A 21124-nucleotide genomic window follows, 5' to 3' on the forward strand; every position below is an offset into this window, starting at 1 on the left:
GAGGGGTATTAGGATTGGAACTCCTGATCTTGAACCACAGGATGCGAGGTAGAATCTATACTGGCTTTTAAACAGGAATTCAATAAATATCTCAAAAGGAGAGATAAGGAGAAAAGGCAGAAGAATAGAACTACTGGATAGCTCTTTTAGACAAACAGCAACTTTCAAATGACATAGATATTTTTTTCATGTCCCTCCTTATCAATCTCCTTCGTCTGCTAGGAGATTACAATCATCTAGACAGAGGACATCTACATGGTTAACACCAATGATTAGCTATTCAACCTCAGCTCCACTCAGTTCCTGATCTTTGCTGTACCAAAGGAGGAAGTTGGGGTGTTATGGCAACCAGCTGGAGCATAGGAAGGGATATTGAGAGAGGAGAAAATATCCAGGCAGTCTCAACTGCATTCTGGTGGTTAGCGGTGGTGGAATTGTGGGAGTGGCAATTTATGTGCTCTTTTGACGATAGAAAGTCAGACCAAGTGGACCAAAGATGGATAATGATTTCAAAGGAAAGTAAAAAGAGTTTAGATAACAATATGCTCAAAGAGTAAACTCAGTTGAGTTTCTAGACTCGGGGGATACAGCAGATGGTGTTGAAAGCTTCACTACACTTAGGATACAACATGTTCCTTCAGCAATGGAGTGTTAGTGGAAGTGATTAATTAGATCTTTACTCAGTTCTAATTCCAACAATGAAAGATGTAATTTATTTTAAAATATTCAGTGCTATTATCCGTGAGATCTATTTTGGGATTCTCAGCATTTCACATCTGATCCGAATCTTAAGCCACCTCTCTTACTTACCCTGATCATGTTAAACAGCTCCTGGTACTCAGACAGCAACTTTCCCAAATTGTCACTGACGGCTACATCATGAACGAGTTCAAGAAGGGCTTCACCCTTCTCAATCACCAGCTTTATCCCAGGTTCGTGAGACACAATCGTTTGCTGGATGGTCTGAGACAAAACAAAGCGTTTCTGTGTTGTTTGATTATTAACTCGGTCGCTTTCATAGCAATTTCCATGGAACACAAAATTTGTACCACCAGTGGGCAGCCCACTCCACAACACTGAAAATACAGAATGCCGACTGCCACAGTTCTGGAACGTTAAGGGTTGTTTTCCAAAGCGGCAACTGATATACATGCGGGTGCAACATAGAGACTGGATCCAGAGCAACACATCTGTGTTTGAGGTCCAGAACCATACATCTGTGTGTCAGGTCCAAAGCAACACACCTGAGTGTCAAGTCAATGCCCGGACAAAATAATTTGTGAACCTCTTCAAGAGAGAAAACTGGAAAGCATGTATTGTATTGAATTAGTTCCTAAAATATCACTAAAACGTTACTACTTGTCCAACTTCTTCAGTCACACTTACCTTGTATTTTGCTAACTGGGCTTTCTTTTCATATAGTTCTGCTTTTGGTTCCACTGGGATCTGAAGGATCGCCTGGTATTCTGCCAGCCATTTGGTCTGACTCTGGTATTTGTCCAAGAACTCTTTTGTGAGATAGAGACATTTTTCTAGATTTCCGCGTTCTCTCCTGATGGCACCAGTCAGCTCTTCCAGCTGAGTAATGTGATCGTTCATCTCCTTCCGAAGCTGCTTGGCTTCATCTCCCTCCAAATATTCAATGGCCTTTTCACCCTTCTCGCGGATCATCTTCAGCAAACCATTACCAGCATCAATGTCAACATGCAGGACCTGGAAATGAAGCAAAGTGGTGTCAGGATGTGTAATGCATTTTCCAGCAGTCACACAGCAGTGATGCCCCTAAATAGCTTACTTAGCTGCCACCGTCTATTTGTAAGTGAGGTAAAAATTAAACATGGCAAAGGATTTTAGGCAGCTAATAGAGATCAGTTTGCCTTTTGCTCCCTCATTTATTATATCAAAGAGAATTTAATTACATTCTGCCTCAGTACAATACAATCAGTTTGGAATCTGTGTCCTGCTGTTTTGTGCATCACACTGGTGACAAACATGCAGTGTAATGCTGGCAATTTCAACACGTTTGAAGAGCACAGGCAGAAAGCTCACAGGGGAAAATGTGGCTTCACAACATTAGCAATGCACACATCAACTGCAACAGAATGCCAGACATCTGGCAGAAAAACACCCCGAGGTGAACCATACAATGCACACTCATGTCACTCGTACATAGTTGTGCTTCTTTTTGCACTTAACCCTAATGTGAGACTTCCACTCTGTGACCTTCTCAAGCAAGCGGAGAATGCACTGTTTTGTCTGACTGCGTTCAATCTAGAAAAATAATCTGATAAACATAACGACAGATCAACACTCAATTGCAGTGATCCCTTAACTGGTCCTAATTCATCACAGAAATTACACGTTCAGAAGGTCTATCAAGACTACGCTGCCACAACACCTATATTTGCCTCCAAAACACACTGTCACTTTACTTTACAGTGTATCTATCTTGTGATGCGCTTTATAATAATAATCCTTGCATTTGATATAGCGCTTTTCACGTCTTCTAGACGTCCCAAAGCGCTTCACAGAATATACTGTAAAGTGAATTGACTGTATATTTGTGGGCTTTGAGACGTCTTCCTGACATGAAAGGTACTATATCAAGTGCAAAGACTTTTTTTATTACCACTTCCTCCATTGAAAGTATATAATTCCAGTTTCTCATTCGTCCCCTAACTTTTTATATTTTTCCCCTTCAAATATTTATCAGCTCCTCTCTAAATATTGTTATGGTCTTAGCTTCAAGAGTCTCTTATCACAAATAATTCAATCTTCTAATAACAGAAAAAGCATCAAGGCCCTAAATTACCTCAAATTTGTTGATCTTGCTCTCCATGGCAGCTTTGTCCACCACATTCACCCCGACTGCCACATTTCTGAAGTTCTTCTGCGCAGCTCTTTGCCAGGCCGCAAAGGCACCCAGGGCAGAATCCGCATCCTCCAGCGTTTTCAATTCCTCTTTCAGCAGCTTCACGTGTTCCTTTAAAAGAGTAAACAGTCTCTTCAGCACTGAACGTAAACAAGCGCTAAACCTACTTGGAAAATTGTGTGCAAGAATGCTAGGGAGCTGCAGAAAACACAAGACTACACACACAAAAAAAAAAATAAGTGCACAAACGTAGACGCTTCCAAATCATTTCCAATTTGCCTTAGTTGGGAGCACTCTGGCATTCAAGGTCAGAAGGTTGTGGGTTCAAGCCCCACGTTGGGAGTTGAGCTCATAGTCCAACTGGTGCAAATCAGCTGTTGCATTTACCTATACGTCATTAATAGTCACTCCACTTGTCAGTAATTCAGGTGAAGCACTTAAAAATGTTTCAACATGATAAGGCACCATAAGAAGCACGTTTGTGTCTTTCTTTTCTTTCTAACACTAAGCACATTAAAAGACTTGGGCACCTTACATTGAAACCGATACAGAATTTGTTCAGGAGCTCAAGGTTCAGGATATAATAGGATTTTCAAGTTGATCTTATACGTACCATTACATGTAGCAGAATGCCCTGATATCTGGCAGCCAGTTGGGTAGCTTGACTTCCCACACGACTGTTTATATGGCTCTCCTCCAGCACTTGGTGAGCCAACAGTCCTACCTCGTCCACTTTATCCTTTCGAGCCAGGATATCGTCGTTCCATATCTAAACAAACATTTGTTTTAAAAAACAAAACAAATAACATACTTCAGACCGAAGTTTAACACAATTTCAAATACTATCCCTTTCAAAATATCAATGTTTACATGAGGTGGATCATCAAATAGCCATGTTTAACTGTGTGAGGAAGTAATGCTGTAACTGACGTAACAGAGAAATACAATCAAAGTACAAACAAAATTAACTAAAACTAGAGGGCATAAACATAAGACAGCTGGTGGTGGATCTAATGTAGAGTTTAGGAAGAAAGCAGAGGGTGGTGAGAATGTGGAAGCTGTGTTCAAAGCAAATAGGATCAATGTATGTAACAGAAAACTTGATGCTCATGAGGAAAAAGGGACCAGAGGGAATGGTAAGAGAAATAAGAGGGCTGGAGGCTTGTTTGGAGTATCAATACCGGCATGGATTAGTTGGGCCAAATGGCCCATTTCCACGCTGCATCACTAGGTAACTCTATGAAAGGCAAAGCGGTTTTGATATTAATACTATACTTACTTGCAACTGTTGTAGCTGAGCCTCCTTTGTAAGTCGGTCAGACTTTCTTCCAGTTTGGACACTGACATTCCTCTCCATGTTGGACAGCCAAGTGTCTGCTTGCTGAAACAGCTGTTCCAGCCGCCTGAGCATGCCCAGTGTAGTGTTAAGCTGCTTCTTGGATTCGGTGAGATTGTGCAGATACGTGTGCCAATCCTGCTGAACGGATTCAAGAATGCGATCTTCCAGGTACGAGGTTCCTGTCAACGCCACCTTCTCCTGAGCTCTAAACATAGCATCAACCAAGGACTGGCCCTCAGTGCAGTGCACCTCTAAATCCTACAAAACAATCATCAATTGCAGCATTAATAGACTTCAACAAAGCAAGGCAGGTCATTGTGCCTCTTTGTGGAGCCGTAACAGTAATTTCTATAATGATCAGTTTTACCTCTAGGTCTCGAAGTGTATTTTCGAGGGTCTCAACATCGCCCCCTAAGTGTGAACAGCAGCTGAGCTTCTCCTTTTCCTGCTCCACCCAGTCCTCAAACACTTTTAGGCCTTCCTGGTATTCTCGGTGAAGCTGAACCAATTCCTCAGCTTTTCTTGTTCCCTCCTAGAGAATAACAACAGGTTGTATTTACACAGAGCCCTTCATGCGGGGTAGCATTTTAGAACTCTTTAACATGAGATTAAACTATTTTGACCTGGACGGATGCTGAAACAATAACTGCAAACATTAACAGATATTCGCAGAGAGGAGCAGAATTTGCGGGATTAGTAACCCATGTGTAAACCATACGTGTTCAGATGTCCTTAATTACACCACTAAAAAGCAATGGATCTGCAGTTCGGGCAACACCGGCAGAGCTTGAGGGTAGTATAGACAGCTGGTGTCTCACACTCATGGACCAAAAAGACCAGAGGAGAGATGGAGAAATAAGACTGAACCTATCATATTGTAACATGAATTTCACGTATATGGGAGCAGAGAGAGTCTTCTCCATCGGACATGAGTAAGTTGATAACCATGTGGTGCATCATACTTATTGGAGGTGCTGCCTCCAAGAGTTGAGAACATGTGTGGATCTCCTAGCTTGTTTCGTCTTAGCTTGTTTAGCTCCAGAGACATTGCTTACCTTCGCTCATCCCAACCCAGATATTTTTGAACACATCTCAAAATGCAGAATGGCTTTAAGTGCACCCACGGGGAGCACCTTATTGCTAAGAAATTATGGGTCACATTGGACTTGGAACTGGGAGCTCCAGTTCCAAGTCAAATGTGACCCATGATTTCTTAGCAATAAATATGTTGGACAAATGGTCTTGGCTCCGAGTACCTTGGCTCGTTCTCTCAGAATACTATAGCGCTCTTGAAGCTCTTGCAGCTCCAGGCGTGTCACGTAGTACTCAGCCATGCTGGCACCTTTGACTTGTATAGTCTCCACAAGACTGCCATGGCTCAATGCCTCTTCGTACAGCAACTGAAAGAGAAGCAAGCCCTCACATTTTACCATAAGGAAAATAACCATACAGACATTCTCACTATATATTTGTTGTAACCACAACAGATAAAATAGTTTGGGATCGCATCGGATGCACTTAAAACATGAAGATCATCCTCCCATCTCAGTCAAAGAACTACCCAGAAAATTAATGCAGTGGGCCTGAAAAAGCACTCCTCAGGAATGTGCTGGCATTCCTGCTCATTTGCAGCTGGAAAAGCTCCCCCTGTCACAACCTACGTTTAAAACAGGGAAAAAAATCCAGTGAGAGTTCCATATGTGATTAGAATGGAAAATAATAATCTTTGCATTTGATATAGCGCCTTATTACGTCACTGAGACGTCTCAAAGCCATTTACAGGATATACTGTAAAGTGTATATTTGGAAATATGAGTTAGTGGCCAACATCAGCAAAAGCAACAAACATAAAACAATTTTCGCCCACAAAACACACAGTTACTGCACTTTACAGTATATCTTGTGAAGCGTTTTGAGATGTCTTGATGATGTGATAAGGCGCTATATCAAATTCAAGGATTATTATAACCCTCACCGGAATTTTTTCCCAACAAGTTTTATCTGAGTTGTCTGATTACCATAAAAAGAATAGTTTTTTCACCTCTGCTCCTCAGACATTACTCTCCCAGGGAGGTCAAGCAGCCGTCACCTGTCCACTTACCTTGGCTTTGCCCAAGGCTGCAGTTTTATCTCTAAGCTCTGTGTACTGCCTGTCAGAGACGTTTAGGTCTTCCTCCATTCGGTCCATCCAACTCACAAACTGCCGAACATCATCCTGGTAACTTGTCCACTGAGATAAAGCCCCTTCAAGCTGACTGAAAGTTAGAAAGATTGTTTTAAAATTAGAACAACAAATAAATTATCATTTCTGTAACTTATCATTGTGGCCCTGTTCCTGCAGCTTTTGACTGCTACCACTCTCTCAATGATCAACCCAACTCCCCATCTTTTGTTTATCAGGGCTCTCAGACCCCACACACATATAGATTCCTGTTTAAAATTTGCTTCCCAGTTGCTCAATTATTCAAACCATTATTTCACAATGGCTCAGTTAGTAAATACACTGACTAGTGTTGAACTGATCCTGCGAAGTCTGATGTTCAAGCACTGAAATGTGGTGTATACGCAGAAAGAATGGGGTGGGGGGAAAGGATAGGACAGAGTGTTCCCATAGAATTAATGCCAGAACAGGGTCAACATGCCAGTTGACCTACTCTTGTTCCTAAATTAACCCTTGAATTAATAAATGCGGCACAGAAGCCAAGATTATTGTTGATGAATGCCTTCACAACAACAGCAATAACAACAAGCACTTATATAGCGCCCATCACGCAGGGTAGTGTCTCAGAGCCCTTAAATAGCATTTATACAGCACCCTTAATGCACGTAATACCAATACCAAAGCAACAGTGTACCTTTTACATTGGATACAGATGGAGAGAAGTGAGTCCCAGGATTCTTTAAGATCTTGCATTTGTTGCTGAATAGCAGCGGAGCCATCTGGGGAGGTGCTCCTCAAAACAAACTCCCCGCGAGTCAGCACCATTTTCAGCTGAATCTCCTTCTCCTGTCTGAGAGACAGCAAAGCCTGTCCAAAGGGAAATACAATGAGTGGCAAACAAGCAAAGCTCTCAGCTTCCTTTCACCTAAGCCTCAGGCATTCTGATTCCCGAGTACTGTAAAGGTGAGATAAATATGGAAATACCTCAGGATAGACAATTATCAGCAATACGTTACGAAAGACAAACATTAACCTTAATTTCACATACTGATTCCTGCAGACCTTTGTTCCCAAGTAAGCCCTCCACTTTACTCCCCATCCTGGGATGGGCCATTCCCATCGCAACTACATCTGACACAGCTCACCTCGAGTTTTGCCATTCTGCTGTCCAACACATCTTTATCCGCTGTCAGATTGCAGTAGGACTCCACCATGTGCCTGCCATCGGCCAGCCAATCCTGTAGCTCCTTCAGCCCCTGGGCAAACTGCTGGTGTTCATTTACTGTTCTCTGCACTCTTAAAGCCTTCCCCTGGAATCCACAGGTGAGAAGCAAGTGTCAGCAAACGCCTAACATAGAGTCCGCAAAGAATTGCAAACAACTGGCCTCGATATTACTTTATAGGACTTTAGTATAGTGCCTTATATTTAATATAGTACCTTTTACATCAGAACGACTTGTGTCTCAAAGCACTTCGCAGGATATACTGTAAAGTGGAATGACGACTGTGTGTTTTTTTGTTTAGAAACATACAACACTGCTATTGGTATACCTGTATACATAGATTTACAATGTTCCAGTGTGTAGCTATTCAGGTGTGCACAGGCCACAGGAAGCTGGCTCCGGCCTGCTTCACGGGCCCCACCTTGCCAGCCCCACCATTGGCGGGTGGGCCTTCAGCCTCTCTGCCCCCACCCTCTGGAACTCCATCCCGCAGTCCCTCCACCTCGTCCCCTTCCTTGCCTCCTTCAAGACCCTCCTATTTGACTGTGCCTTCGATCACCCTGCTTTCCCTTCTGCCCTCCACCATCCCCAATGCCGACCCCCAGTTCGGGTCCGAAACTCTGACTGTCCAGCACCTTGGGACGTCCTCCCGATGTGAAAGGCGCTATACAAATGTAATTTTGTTGTTGAAGTTAAACAAAAGGCAATCCTCAGATTAGTTCACTCTTTCTGGTCTTTGTTTCGAGCCGCATTCCCTTCAGGCCTTGGAAATGGACAGATGTGCAGGAATGTAACCACATGCATGATGTCATCGCACACATGCATAGCACAAATGCCTATGATCTGAACACCAGTTTGAGAAAACCAGGGGACGGACATGTTAATCACTCTTCATGTTCAATAATAATTCTTGGCTTTTGCTGTCGTTTAACTTCAAAACATCTCAAAGCGCTTCAGAGATAATCAATGTCAAGTGTAATGATTGGGTTGTACTCCTGACCTGAAAGGCACCATATAAATGTAAATTTGTATTCTTAATCTCTGTTAAGAAGCTCAGTGGTGAATCCGCACAAATAATATTCATTTGCAACATTTTTAAACGCGACGTATGCCTTTCAATCAACACGTCCACTCTTTGGTCTTACCTTGGCTAAATTATTTAAGGCTAGATACTGAGCAGATAATTGAGAAACTCTGTGCATAAAGCTTTTGTTAGATGCTTGTTCTTCCCATAAGTGCTGAGCTTTCTCTTTCAGCTTGTTTAACTGGGTTTCATGGCAGGTTATATCCTCAAGAACAGACTGTAAGGCACAAGCAGGTTGGCAAAGAACATGTTACAGCGCACATGGAATTACGCAGCAGCAGGCCATCTGACAGACATGGTTAACTCATTTTATCATGTATAGCACTGAAAGCACAGCACATCAAGCAGACACTTGTTAAAATATAAAAACATGGAACAGATGCATTCAATCACAGGGTACCAATACAAGGGATGGCAGCCCAAGTCAGCACCGGATGATGCCATAGTGAAAAAATGTCCTGGATCAAAATATGTCACTACGCAAAATGAAAGTCAGAGTTAAGGCACATGGCAGTGAAGGGGGAAAAAAAATCAAAAGATAATGCCATGGGTTTGTGAGGAACACGCATGACATACAGAGCATGGCACAAATATGTAAGTGTGTTAGGCGGAGGTTATAAATGTTCTCACGGTATGAAGACCTAGATGAAGAAAGTTATTGTTTGCAACAAACTGGGTTGAGGTCCCAATACCTGCAGCCTGAATTGTTCGGTTTTCTTTGCAGGCAGATCGGGCAGCTGACTGCTGCTTTCTTGCACTGTTGCTGTTGTTGCTGCAAGCCATTCCTGCACCGGTCCCACTCCAGCTTCGAAGTCCTTCATCTGAGCCTGCAAGTTCTGAAAATAAATAGACAAATTATAACTTTTAAACCTCAGACCCAGCATTGCAGACTGGCTTGTGAATTTTTAATTTTTGTATATTTTTATGAACAAGACAACTTCTATCACCTTCAAGCAACCTTTGGTGATTCAATTCAACTTGGGGGAAATAACACTGAGGTCTGATCTCACCATTCTCTTTTAAAGACACAAACAGTTCTCTGCTTGGGACAAGGGTAAAGTGCTGGAAATTGGTTCTCTGGATTAATTCTTCACACCAGTAGAAATTAATTTTTGCGATCTTCATTATTAAAAATAACAGCAGGGGTGAGGTACCCACTACTATGCCTTTTATCTGGACAGTTTGTGCACCACTTTTGTTGATATAGGTGACTAACTGGAAACAACTGGCCACAGCTCAGTTTTAAAAGTTTTCCTGAGTAGACTGATATAAATTGCTAAGAAATTCTTACACAAATAATGCTGGGATTTAATTATGTAGTCAATTTCTATAAATGCTGTTTGTGTCAGCTCCTAACCCAAGCTTCTTATTATATTGTGAATTTTGCCCAAAACAATAACTTTTACCAGTGTTTAGTTCTTGCCAATCACAAGAGCAGTTTGGATGAAGAGGGACCTCTGGCCCATTTGATACCATCCTTCCAGAATATCAGTCTAACCATCTTCTCATTACAATACCGACCTGTTTCTGATTACTGCAGCCTGGATTCAACCATCTTTGCTGGTAACAAATTCCTGTCTTTAATTATCCTTTCTACAAAGAAATACTTCCTGGTTTCTGTCCTAAAACTGCCCTTCAGTTCCCTGAACCTGTCACCCCATGTCCTTTTGCTGTGGCATATCTAAAAGCAAGTTCACGATTCTATTAAATCTTTTGTTGGAATAAAGTACACACTGATATACAGACATATACACACCCGATATATTTATAGTCTGCAAGATACAACACATCCTATTAATTCAATATGTCCCTTATTTCAATGCAAAATTACGACTATTTTAATCAAAACAGTTTTGAGCAAGTATTACATTAAAACAATTTCCAAACACTTAAAGGTTTGCTACAAATGATTGATTCACTAACTTTACTTGGGACGAGAAATGCTGACTGCACTGATATTGGAAAAATAATAATAATATTATTATTATATTGGAAAAATGCTTCTCCTCAAATTCTTGTACATTTTCTAGTTGATCTATAAAGAACACTTTGCTTCTAAGATACTGACAACTGCTGGTCGGTCAGCTTGTGTACCTGGAGCGCTGTGTCTTTTTGGTGCAGGTTGGCTAACAAGTTCTTCCAGTCCTCTTTTGCAGTGGATATTTTGACCTTTATTGCTTCCGCCCTCTCTTTGCTGACAATATTGCTCAAGAGTTCTCCTTTGGAAATCAGTGTGTTTAATTTGCTCTGACCAACCTCACTTTCAGACAGAAAATCCTAAAAACAAAAGGCAAACAATTAGACTGGTGAATGACACTTTTATCCAGCCACTCTCCTGGCTCAGAATGTGATGCCAACCTAGAGTAGTAAACTCTCAGAGGGTGCTTGTGGCAAAACAACATTCTGTATCTGCACAAACGTCTGTCCTTATTACATACGTCTTGGGATGACTTCAGACATCTGCACGTGCACAAACACATCATGAGAAATTATTTATTACAATCTCCACAACCTAACAGTAACCAAGGTTAGGAGATCCATCTGATTATCAGGCAGCTTTGCCACTGGCCTTTTTCATGACTCCGTTGCCGTTAATTGGCACTTGGTGCAATGTGTGTGTTGGAGTACTGCTGGAGTATAATCAGCTGAAACTACAGAGCTTGCCACTGAAAGCACTGTCTAGCTACAATCACTTTACCTGTTAGGGCTTTGGCTTGCAGTGTTTACAATAATTATTGTCAAATGTAGCAGGACTTTGAGCTCATGTCCCACTTCAACCCCTACAACCTCCTAATCCAGAGGCAAGAGTGCCATAAAACGGAGCTGAGGTGAGATTCTCCAACTCACCCATTAACTAGTTTAGTAGTAAGACTGGAATTGCCTTTTGTAAACAGTTATTATGATAAGTTTTTCCATTTCATCACGAATACCGTAACTGACATAATTTTATTTCAACGTTTTACCTGTAATTTTTGGATTATTGCAGCTGCCTCATCAATATTCTGAGGGGTATCAAAACACGTAGTGATCCTGGTGTTAATTATCCACTGCTGAAACTCCCTGAAAGTAGCCCGGAATCTCTGCTCCAGCAACTTCTCCTTATTCTGACAGTACTTTGAAGCTTGTAAACACAGGCTACAGTGGTGGTGATACAGAAAACACGTTAGAAAGGCGTTTGGTTCATTCACTCAGTCATCCGTCAGTAGGGGTTGCGTTCCCAGGATCCCGTATGGTAATGATGTTCCAGCAATACTGGGATGCAATTGAAGAGAATCCTGGGATTTGGGGATTGTTTAAAGGCTAGGAGGAAGGGAAGGGTGGATTTTCCCACTCCACTGGAAGCGGGCCGCACATTGTCGCAAGTACGAGCTGGCGGGAGCAAATGGGTGGGTGTTTAAACCCAGGCACCCTCCCCGCAGAGAGATGCTCTCTCTGAGGTACCCCACTGGTGCAGAGAACGACCACAGGCGTCCTGGATGAGGTAAGATTTGGGATTCCAGGATTTGGGTCCTCAAAATCCCTAAATCCCAGAATTCTGAAAGAGACGGGATTGCAACCCCTATCCATCAGCAATAGAATTACCATACTCCACATTTACTACACTTCACAGTAAAGAAAATCCTGTGAAGCACTCCAAGATGTCCTTCCAATGTACAAGGCATTATCAAATGCAAGAATTCTTATGATTAATATTATTATTGATAAATCACTAAATGTATCCAGGTCAAATGTCACAGAGGGTGCTCCACTGAATTTCCGTGTGTAAAAAGTGGGGGAGAATCAGAAGCTGGTGAATTCCATTTAAATGGATGTAAAGTGGGTAAAACTGCTGTAGTCTAAAATGTGTGACAGCAACAGATGGAAAACATTAAGCTACAAATATGCAAACAAAGTTCAAGCCCTTCCACCCCGTCCCCGTCCCCCCTCCCCCCCACCCCCAGGCATGAGCTAAGGACTGATGCCATCATAAATCATTATTCACAGATTTATAATTCACAGTGCTGTAGGACTCATTTTTTTCAGTTATTGTTTAATATTATCACTGTTAGCCCAAAGTCCCACAGTAAAACAGTTCCACATACATACAATACCTATATGTAAATGGGTATAATGTACATCAATATCCACAAAGATTCCAATGCAAACTATGCTTGATATAAATTGTTACCTGCCAGTAACCCAAAGTTATATTCTGTAGTGGAGGTGGATGTAAACTATGTCTGTATACAACTGTCAAACCGTCAATTCTGTTAGGCACTAAGTGTTAACAGCTGCAGCTAGTTTAAAGTCGTAAGGGACATTTGGAAGAAAAAGGCCTTTCAAGCAACTTGATCTTATCTTTACAGATGGCCTTTGATAAAGTATGACTAAAATAGAGTCATGTGAATTGATGGGAGATGTAGCAGAACAGATTAAAGAATCATTAGGAGTCTGAAAGCAATGGGTAGGATTTAAGGGTATCTTCTCAGGCTGGAAATAAGTAGGAAGTGGTGTTCCATAAAGATCCCCGTTTGGACTAGTACTGTTCACCGTATACAAAAATTATTTGGATTCAGGTATAGGTGGCAAAATTTGAAATGACACCAAACTGGGGGGGTGCGAAGTAAACAGTGAACGGGGTTGCAGGTAAGGCTGTAAAAAAAACAATGTGATCTTGGGCTTCATATCAAAACCTCTGCTGAAACTGGTGGAATCAATTCAAGTTTTTCAACCCGCCTTAATTTGCATGAGGCATAAAACCAATCCAGTGATTCATTCCTGAACACAGTCGGAGTTTACCTATTATATTCTTTGATTGACGAAGACACTTTTTCTGAATGTGAGCTTAAGTCCTTGGAAAACCTGCAAAGATCATTCAATTGTGCCTTCAGTGTCTCAGTGATGTTTTCCGCCTCCTGCAAGGCTTCTTGGGTTTCCTGTGTCAGAAGATACATTATAATGAATTGTAGAATCTTCAAAGAGTTACATGAACTACTGCACTGAAGTTTATTTACCCTGAGCATATACAGGTGTAAAGCCAGATGTACCATACAGATTCCATCAGATCTCACACCCAAAGGTGTGTTATCACATGTAGGAGGGAATTTTGTGAACTGTGCATGAAAGACTATGGACTTACGGACAAAAACACACAAAGAAATGAAGGTACATTACTACACAAAGTGAATGAAGAAGTGTTACTATGGGTAAGGTCTAAAGGACCATCTCTGCTGATATTGTATTCCTGGTAGTCTATAAAGAATTTAGTCTTTAACGTAAAATCTATGATGTGATCACAAAGATCCATCACAATAAACAAAATATGAAATGAACAACAACAACAACAAAATTACATTTGTATAGCGCCTTTCACGTCGGGAGGACATCCCAAGGCGCTGGACAGAATAATATGCTTAAATAGGCAATGTATGCTGTCAGATAGTGCTAAATTGTTACATTCGTTATCAAATGCAAGGATTATTATTATTATTAGTTGAATGAGTCATGAGCAGCAGTTAAACTGCACAAAAGCTTTTACAGTTTCAAATGGAACTTATTTCACTCAGTTTAAAGTACATAAATATACTTTTGTACAGTCTTTGGTTATGCATTTAAAGACAGCTTATTTCGATGATTTTTAGTGTGCCTCGCATCAGTCAATCCAAAAATCTAAGTGGTATGCCTTTGATTTTCCACTCCCAATAAATAACCTTTCCGAGCGCAGAAACAGACCTTAGCTTTTTGCCAACATTCCACAACTTCTTCATCTGTGTTGCTGTCCTGCAGTTGAGACAGGCTGTGCGAACAGGCCGTAAGGCGAGCACTCAAACTCTGCAGGTCATTCTCTAGCTGAGCGACTTGTGCTTCAAACTGTTGCTCGGAGCTGGTCATTTGGCTGAGCATCATCTCCAGGCCGCTCTGGGTTTGGAGGGTGCTCTCTTCCCACTGTTGCCAGTCAGAACGCAGTGCCTGCAGCTCTCTGTTTATTGCCTCACACCCACCGGCTGCTGTGCTCTGCTGCACTCTCTCAGCCAGGCTCGCCACTTTGTCTAAACGTGCTTTCCCATTCTGTCTGGAAATGATCAGTTCCTGGGGATGGAATAGTGCTCAAGTCACCAACACGGTCATCACCATTTATTTTAATTTCTAACGGAGCAGTTGAAAGTTCACAGCAGAATTTACGTAACATCCTGACGGTGGTTGGGGGAATTAACCCTTACCCACCTGAATATAAAGCATCTGGTTGGCACAACAGATCAAGTAACCTGGCGTTTACTTGATTTAGGCTCATGCTCGCAAATTAATGAATTTATTATTTTCAATGTTCTTATCTGATATATAATTGCCTGATTTTTTTTAGACACACACATCTTTACACACACACGACATCTTGCTTATAGGGTATCCAAACCATACTCAGCATGTTGAGTGACAGGTCAGTATTGACCGGAGCCCGCCCTGCATGCCTGCCTGCAGCCCTTTCCCTTTTTATAAACCACATGTATTTAGAACTATGGATACACTTATTACATTAATTGACTCAAACATGTAATCACACGTCGCACCATTTTGAAGGATGTAAAGTAGATTCAAACCGTTGCTCAAGAAAGTTGCACTTCGATCTTTATGCTACATTATCTTGTCAAACATCTCAAAGCACTGTCAAGTGTGTATGTGTGCGGGATGGTGGGGGGGAGCTGGTTGTAAGCAAACATGCCCCCCCATTTGTGCCAGCAAAGTCCAACAAACAACAGATGAATGATCAATTTATCTAGAGGACAGTTGGGGTCAGGGTTACTGGGAGAAATTCTCTTCTCTTTTTGAATAGAGCCATGGGATCTTTAACATCCACTCAAACAAGCCAAAGCAATCTTGGTTTAATGGCTCGTCTGACAAATGGCATGTCTGAATGCAGCCAATACTCCCTGGGCACTACACTAGAGCAAGGTTAGAGTCTACACCCTTCCAACTCAGAGGCCAAACCGTGATACCAACTGAGGCAGGCTGATACCGGGTTGCTTCTCTTACCTTCACCTTCTTTAGTTTTCTTTGTAAAGCTGCTGAATCGCCAGACATATCAGACCAGCGGTGAAGCTCTTCTTTGGCAGAATTTAGCCAGTCTGTTAGCTCCTGCACAGCGCTGTGATAGTCCTGATGCTCCAGAACATTATCCTCCAGCTTTTTAACTTTTCCCTGCAAAGCAATGCAGAATCAAAAACAATGGGTTTTAAAGCCTGCAAAAGATGACAATGTTTTTTTGAGATGATTAAAAGTCCTGCCACAACCACTGACGCATAAAAATACACAGGACTGAAAGACCATTGGGGTCCGTCTGGACAGTCCCAAAGTAAAATTAAAAAAAAGTATTAATGCATCTCTCATACTCCTCAACCAATTTCTCCATCAAATAGTTATCTTATTCCCTCTAGAGTCTGCTGACACAATCTTCATTCACTGCCTCCCTATGTAGTATATTCCACATGTTAACCATTCTCTGTGCACAATGATGGGAGGAAGTAAGCATGACTCGCTGGGGTCGTACTGACTCTAAGGAGATGCACCTGATAAGCTAAGCAGATCTGCAGAGAGCCAAGGCATTGCTAATAGTTGACCAGAATATCTAGCTCATCAATGGGAATTGTGGCGTTGTAGACACGTCCTTAACCCAGTGAGCCAAAGTCCTAAATGATAGGATGGTTCCAGCTGTCATTTGTTCTTTATGCCGTGCTATCCTTTTTACTTGTAACCTGCACCCCCCACTGCGATCCTGCAACCCCACCACCCACCGCATACTGATAGCCTACACCCCACACTTTGCTGGGCTTTACACCAGTTCACTGTTTAGGGCATAGAGGGATCTCCATAACAATAGTTAACAGCCAAACTCCCATATTGTCAGTTAGTTCAGTGAAACTATACGTTATTTCCATCGTATCTTAGAGGATTCAGTTATTTTGAGAAGTTCAGGTTACCCTGGAAACCACAACAATGTCAGCAAACTGGGTTCTCATCTCGAGTTGTGCGTCCTCCTCAAAAGCTGGGTCACCAGTTTTCTCCAGAAGCTCCCTGGCCTTTTCAATCAACCGGTTGAGCATGATAGAGTGCTTCTCTACATCGGCCAACACACTCTGCGACCTCTCCAGCTCAGACAGCTTCTCCTTCAGGTCTGGTTGCTGCTGTAGCTCGAGGCTCAATTCCTGCTCCAAGGATTCCATCCACTGCTGCAGCTGGTTCTTGCCATCCAGGTAGCTGTTCCACTGCGCAACCACCCATTCCAGATGGCTGTGGAGAAGAAGAGCACAGTAACTCATCATTGCACAACAGGCACTGGTGATCAAAACCATCAGGTTGCCTCCACATCGGCAAGACATCAGTGACCTCCGTCAATCATAGGGAGGAAGAATGCAAGGATCAACTCATGAGTGGAATTATTTATACTGAGAGAAAGAAGAAGATGACACAACATGTACATGGAAAATAAAAGGCAAGATAGAAAATTATCATTATTATCTAGGAAAATAAAGCTAAATTGGCCCATTGGGGCTGCTCTGTTTTGTTAGATTATGGTAGCTCCTGATATCATCCCAGCGTAAGACATGTTATACCTGTGACATTTCACAGAGGTGCTGACGACATCTGCCCATGTGTCCTTCAATGTCTGGAGTTGGCTCTGGATGACTTTCTGCCCTTCCTCATTTCTGATCTTCAGAGACTTTTCACCCTTGCCAATGGCCATGTTAAGCTTCACCTCTCCTTCCCCTTTCATTAATAGGATTTCCTTGTGACAAACAGAGAAAGCTTACAATTAGACCAAACCAGGATTGCATTGTTCTATCAGTTCTATTAAAAAACATTGCAGGAAAGATGTTTCCACAATTAGCACTTCTCGTGTTATTTTCTGACTAGTGTGAGTCATGAAGCTCAAGAGCACAAGTGTAAAAAGAGCTTCTTATGTGCAGTGGCAATTCAACAACAACAATATGCATTCATATAGAACCCTTCAAGCAGGATAGCATCTTGGAACGTGATAGTAAATAGGATTCTTGGAGTCTAAGTTGTTTGCACTGGATCAATTGATTGGTTGCAGCAACCAAATTACCAAATAGCCATGAAGTGAATGACCAATATTTTTATTCAAGGAATTGTTGGCCAGAACACCGTGAGAAGATCTCTTCTTTTTCTGAACAGTGCCATGGGATCTTTAACATCCCCCCAAACAGGCAGATGGGATCTCACTTGAAGGAAAGCACCTCCAACAATGCAGCATTCCTCCAGTACTCTTCTGAGTATCAGCATGGACTATAAACTGAAAGGCTTCTCACAAGATTTGTACTGACAACCTTCTGGCTCGGAGACAACAGTGCCACCAACTGAGCCAGGCTGAGAAACTTTAAGGTGAGGAAAAAAAAGTGTCTTCAACATAAAGTATTTCACTGACAAGGTAGGAACAAACATAATGTTTTATAACTCATGCCTCACATAATTGTTTTGAACTGTGTGTTACATGTCGCTGTCAACACATCTTCATCTCTGGCAGATCACAATGACTGCAATGACAATCACAATCCCCCAAATAAAGTTGGTCATTCCTTTTTATGGCTGTCTGTGGGAAATTGCTGTGTGCAAATTGCCTACAGTAAATTCTATGAGGCCCTTTGAGACTATGTAATAAGGCTCTATATCAAATTAGCAGATCGCTTTTCCGGGGGTAATAAGTCATTCAAAAAATAATAATAAATTGGTCACTCCAATCCACAACTATTTGTGGGACACTGCTGTGCACAATTGGTTGCCATGTTTGGCCCACAAAATATACCGTCAATTGACTTTACAGTATATTATGTGAAGTGCTTTGAGATGTCTTGAAGATATAAGGCACTATATCAAATGCAACGATTATTATAATTATTATGTTCTCAGTAATTACGAAAATATAATAGTGTCCATTTCTGCAGAGATCAATATAGGCAGTGCCATCTACGCAGAAAGCAATATATCCCATTTACTCAGATTATTACTAGTTGAGACCAGTCACTCAGATAACTCAAAGACACAACATTGACACTGGAATTATTTAAACTAAACCACACCTGGACCTGAAGCAGCTGTTTTTCAAATGTGGCTTTGCTGCCAGTGGTTTTCTCAATGGTTACGAGCTTGTCCTGAACTCCTTTCAGCCATGTCCAGGTGCTCTGCTGGATTTCTTCGAAGGCCTGATGCTCCTGAAGAGCCAAGTGACAGGTTCGCAGCTTCTCTTTCACAGTTTTGCCCAGGATCTGGTATTGGGACATCAGCTGAGAGGCCTGGCGTACTTCACTTCCATTTCCATAGCGCAGTTCATTCAAAGTTTGAGCCTTCTGGCACAAATTATCAAAGCAATCCCTGGAGAGTGAAATAAAAAGCAAGCTTTGTAACCGGGTATTCTTGATGTTTGAGTTAGAAAAATACAACTTTTACTTCCTGCGCTAAGTTATATTCCACTGAATGACGACTGGGGTCTCCTTGGAGGTGAGTTGGATCCAACCAGACATGCCTGGCAACGAAATGTCAGGCCTCACATTGCACTGTAAATCCCAAAGTGGCACACCAAAAACCATGGGACCATTTGAAAGGGAAGAGGATAAATATTTGAGGAGAAACAATACAAAAGGGTATGGGGAAAGACCAGGGAATTATAGCAGAGTGAGAAGATAGTTCCAACGTAATCTGAGTTGACTCAACAGATTGAACAATCTCTTTCTGTGTTTAATTTCAATGAGTCTACTTCATTTGTACAATAATCTACAAGCTATTTGTATACCTCTCTCCTTGAAGTTCCTCATGAAAATCTTCGATCCACTCCACCTCTGCTTGCTTCTCTGGGACATTTGGTTTATTACCTTTAAGGGACTCGGAGGTCATTTTTTCTTCCATCTCCTGGAGCCAGAGACTCAGCTTTTTGTGAGAGCTCTCAAACCTGTCACGGAAACATATATTTTCAATCAATACAAAGAGAAAATATTAAACACAAAGCATCCTGGAACATTCAGAATACATGTCCAGGTGTCAAAAACAGTATTTAAGGCCAGTATTAATTTTACGCAACTTTATGTTGTTTGTGTGCCAATCCATCTACCACAAAGAGAATTTGACACAAAATGCTATTGGAAAGCGCTGCTAAGCTTCAACACAGTTTTCAATAACCAGCCAAAACTCACTGTCAAGGCTCATACAAGAATAATGTTCACTTAGCAAGGCACTGAAAGAAACCCACCCTTGTGGAATCACACCCCACCCCGCAGAAGGAAGAAAAGTAGTTAAAGCCCTTTCAAGGGTAGTACTCTGGGAAGGGGAAAATTTGGGGGAAACAATATCTTTTCTGAGGCAGTCAGATTAAAACAACTGGGAATTGATAAAGTGCTGCACCTTGTATGATAGATAGAATTTGCTTCTTGCCCCAGATTGCCAGTAAGGTCCTCATCACAGCCATGCAGTCAAGGAAAGTGCCATGCATAGGTGAGGGGGTCGAGGGAAAACAGAAGGCAACTCATTCACGATCACTCCGAGCCAGCTTGTAGCTGAAAAGCCATCCTGAGAATTGAGCAGGTTACCCTGTTTCCCCCCAATCCGTTTTCAGCAAAGAATCTAAATGAGGGAGCTCATTGCTTTTTTTTTAGATGAAAGACATACAGAAAAACAATAATAACTCACAAGTAACTGGTCAACGAGATAGCACAACGGCTGCTAAATTATACTCGCTCATCCCCATCTTTCCTATTTTCTGTCAACATTCATTGTCCCTGTTCTCAGAGATAGTTATTTTCCTCTATTTTATACTGTTCTTATCACCCACCTGTTGAGCTCTTCAGCACAATCCTGCAGGATGCCCTTGTTCTGACGGCATAAAGTTAGGAAGTTCTGCCATTCTTGCTGGTTATTCACCATCTGCTGTTCAACCTGGGTAGCACTTGGTTTGGGCAAGTGCAGTACCAACTTATTTCCTTCAGTGACTGTTCTATCCAGTTTGTCCTGCCCCACGCTCACACTGTTCAGGAACTCCTGTGAAAAGAACAACAGCCCACATTGCCTAAAGTGAGATTCATTCAGGTGATATCCTGAGCACTCATCACATAACTCCTTTCTGCAAATACCCACCTTTTTCTCAAGACTCAAGATTGCTTGATGAACCCATTACAAATATTTGGGTGAGCAGGGCAATTCAGACCAACGTCTGATTTCCTTAACAAGTAGCCGTTGACCTTTCCCTGGGGCTCAAGCCATTTCTGTGAAGTTTCATGCTTATTTATATAATAATCCTCACATTTGATATAATACTTTTCACATCACATCAGGAGGATGCCTTAAAGCACTTTACAGTGTATAATAATCCTTGCATTTGATAATGTGCCTTATCACATGTTTGAGACGTCTCAAAGCGCTTCACAGAATATATTGTAAAGTGAATGGATTGTATATTTAGTGGGCG

General features: G+C 41.8%; 1 protein-coding gene across 6 annotated transcripts in view; it reads right to left on the bottom strand.

Moving 5' to 3' along the window:
• syne1b (spectrin repeat containing, nuclear envelope 1b) overlaps window positions 1-21124 on the bottom strand; it is a 233595-nt gene that overhangs the window by 116027 nt on the left and 96444 nt on the right. For all 6 annotated transcript variants that reach the window (XM_007894396.2, XM_042332964.1, XM_042332961.1 and 3 more), the window contains 22 exons: window positions 20492-20697; window positions 19460-19615; window positions 18750-19041; window positions 17265-17437; window positions 16632-16941; window positions 15688-15852; window positions 14392-14748; window positions 13459-13595; window positions 11643-11814; window positions 10774-10956; window positions 9372-9515; window positions 8741-8896; window positions 7518-7682; window positions 7067-7239; window positions 6313-6466; window positions 5468-5611; window positions 4579-4743; window positions 4152-4469; window positions 3486-3641; window positions 2813-2983; window positions 1387-1713; window positions 811-963 (listed from right to left, as the gene is read on the bottom strand). In XM_007894396.2, coding sequence (XP_007892587.2) covers window positions 811-963; window positions 1387-1713; window positions 2813-2983; window positions 3486-3641; window positions 4152-4469; window positions 4579-4743; window positions 5468-5611; window positions 6313-6466; window positions 7067-7239; window positions 7518-7682; window positions 8741-8896; window positions 9372-9515; window positions 10774-10956; window positions 11643-11814; window positions 13459-13595; window positions 14392-14748; window positions 15688-15852; window positions 16632-16941; window positions 17265-17437; window positions 18750-19041; window positions 19460-19615; window positions 20492-20697 — 4377 coding nt within the window. The remainder of the gene's footprint in view (window positions 1-810; window positions 964-1386; window positions 1714-2812; window positions 2984-3485; window positions 3642-4151; window positions 4470-4578; window positions 4744-5467; window positions 5612-6312; window positions 6467-7066; window positions 7240-7517; window positions 7683-8740; window positions 8897-9371; window positions 9516-10773; window positions 10957-11642; window positions 11815-13458; window positions 13596-14391; window positions 14749-15687; window positions 15853-16631; window positions 16942-17264; window positions 17438-18749; window positions 19042-19459; window positions 19616-20491; window positions 20698-21124) is intronic.

This window comes from Callorhinchus milii, unplaced genomic scaffold, assembly GCF_018977255.1.
Source record: "Callorhinchus milii isolate IMCB2004 unplaced genomic scaffold, IMCB_Cmil_1.0 Scaffold3, whole genome shotgun sequence".
Classification (NCBI taxonomy): domain Eukaryota; kingdom Metazoa; phylum Chordata; class Chondrichthyes; order Chimaeriformes; family Callorhinchidae; genus Callorhinchus; species Callorhinchus milii.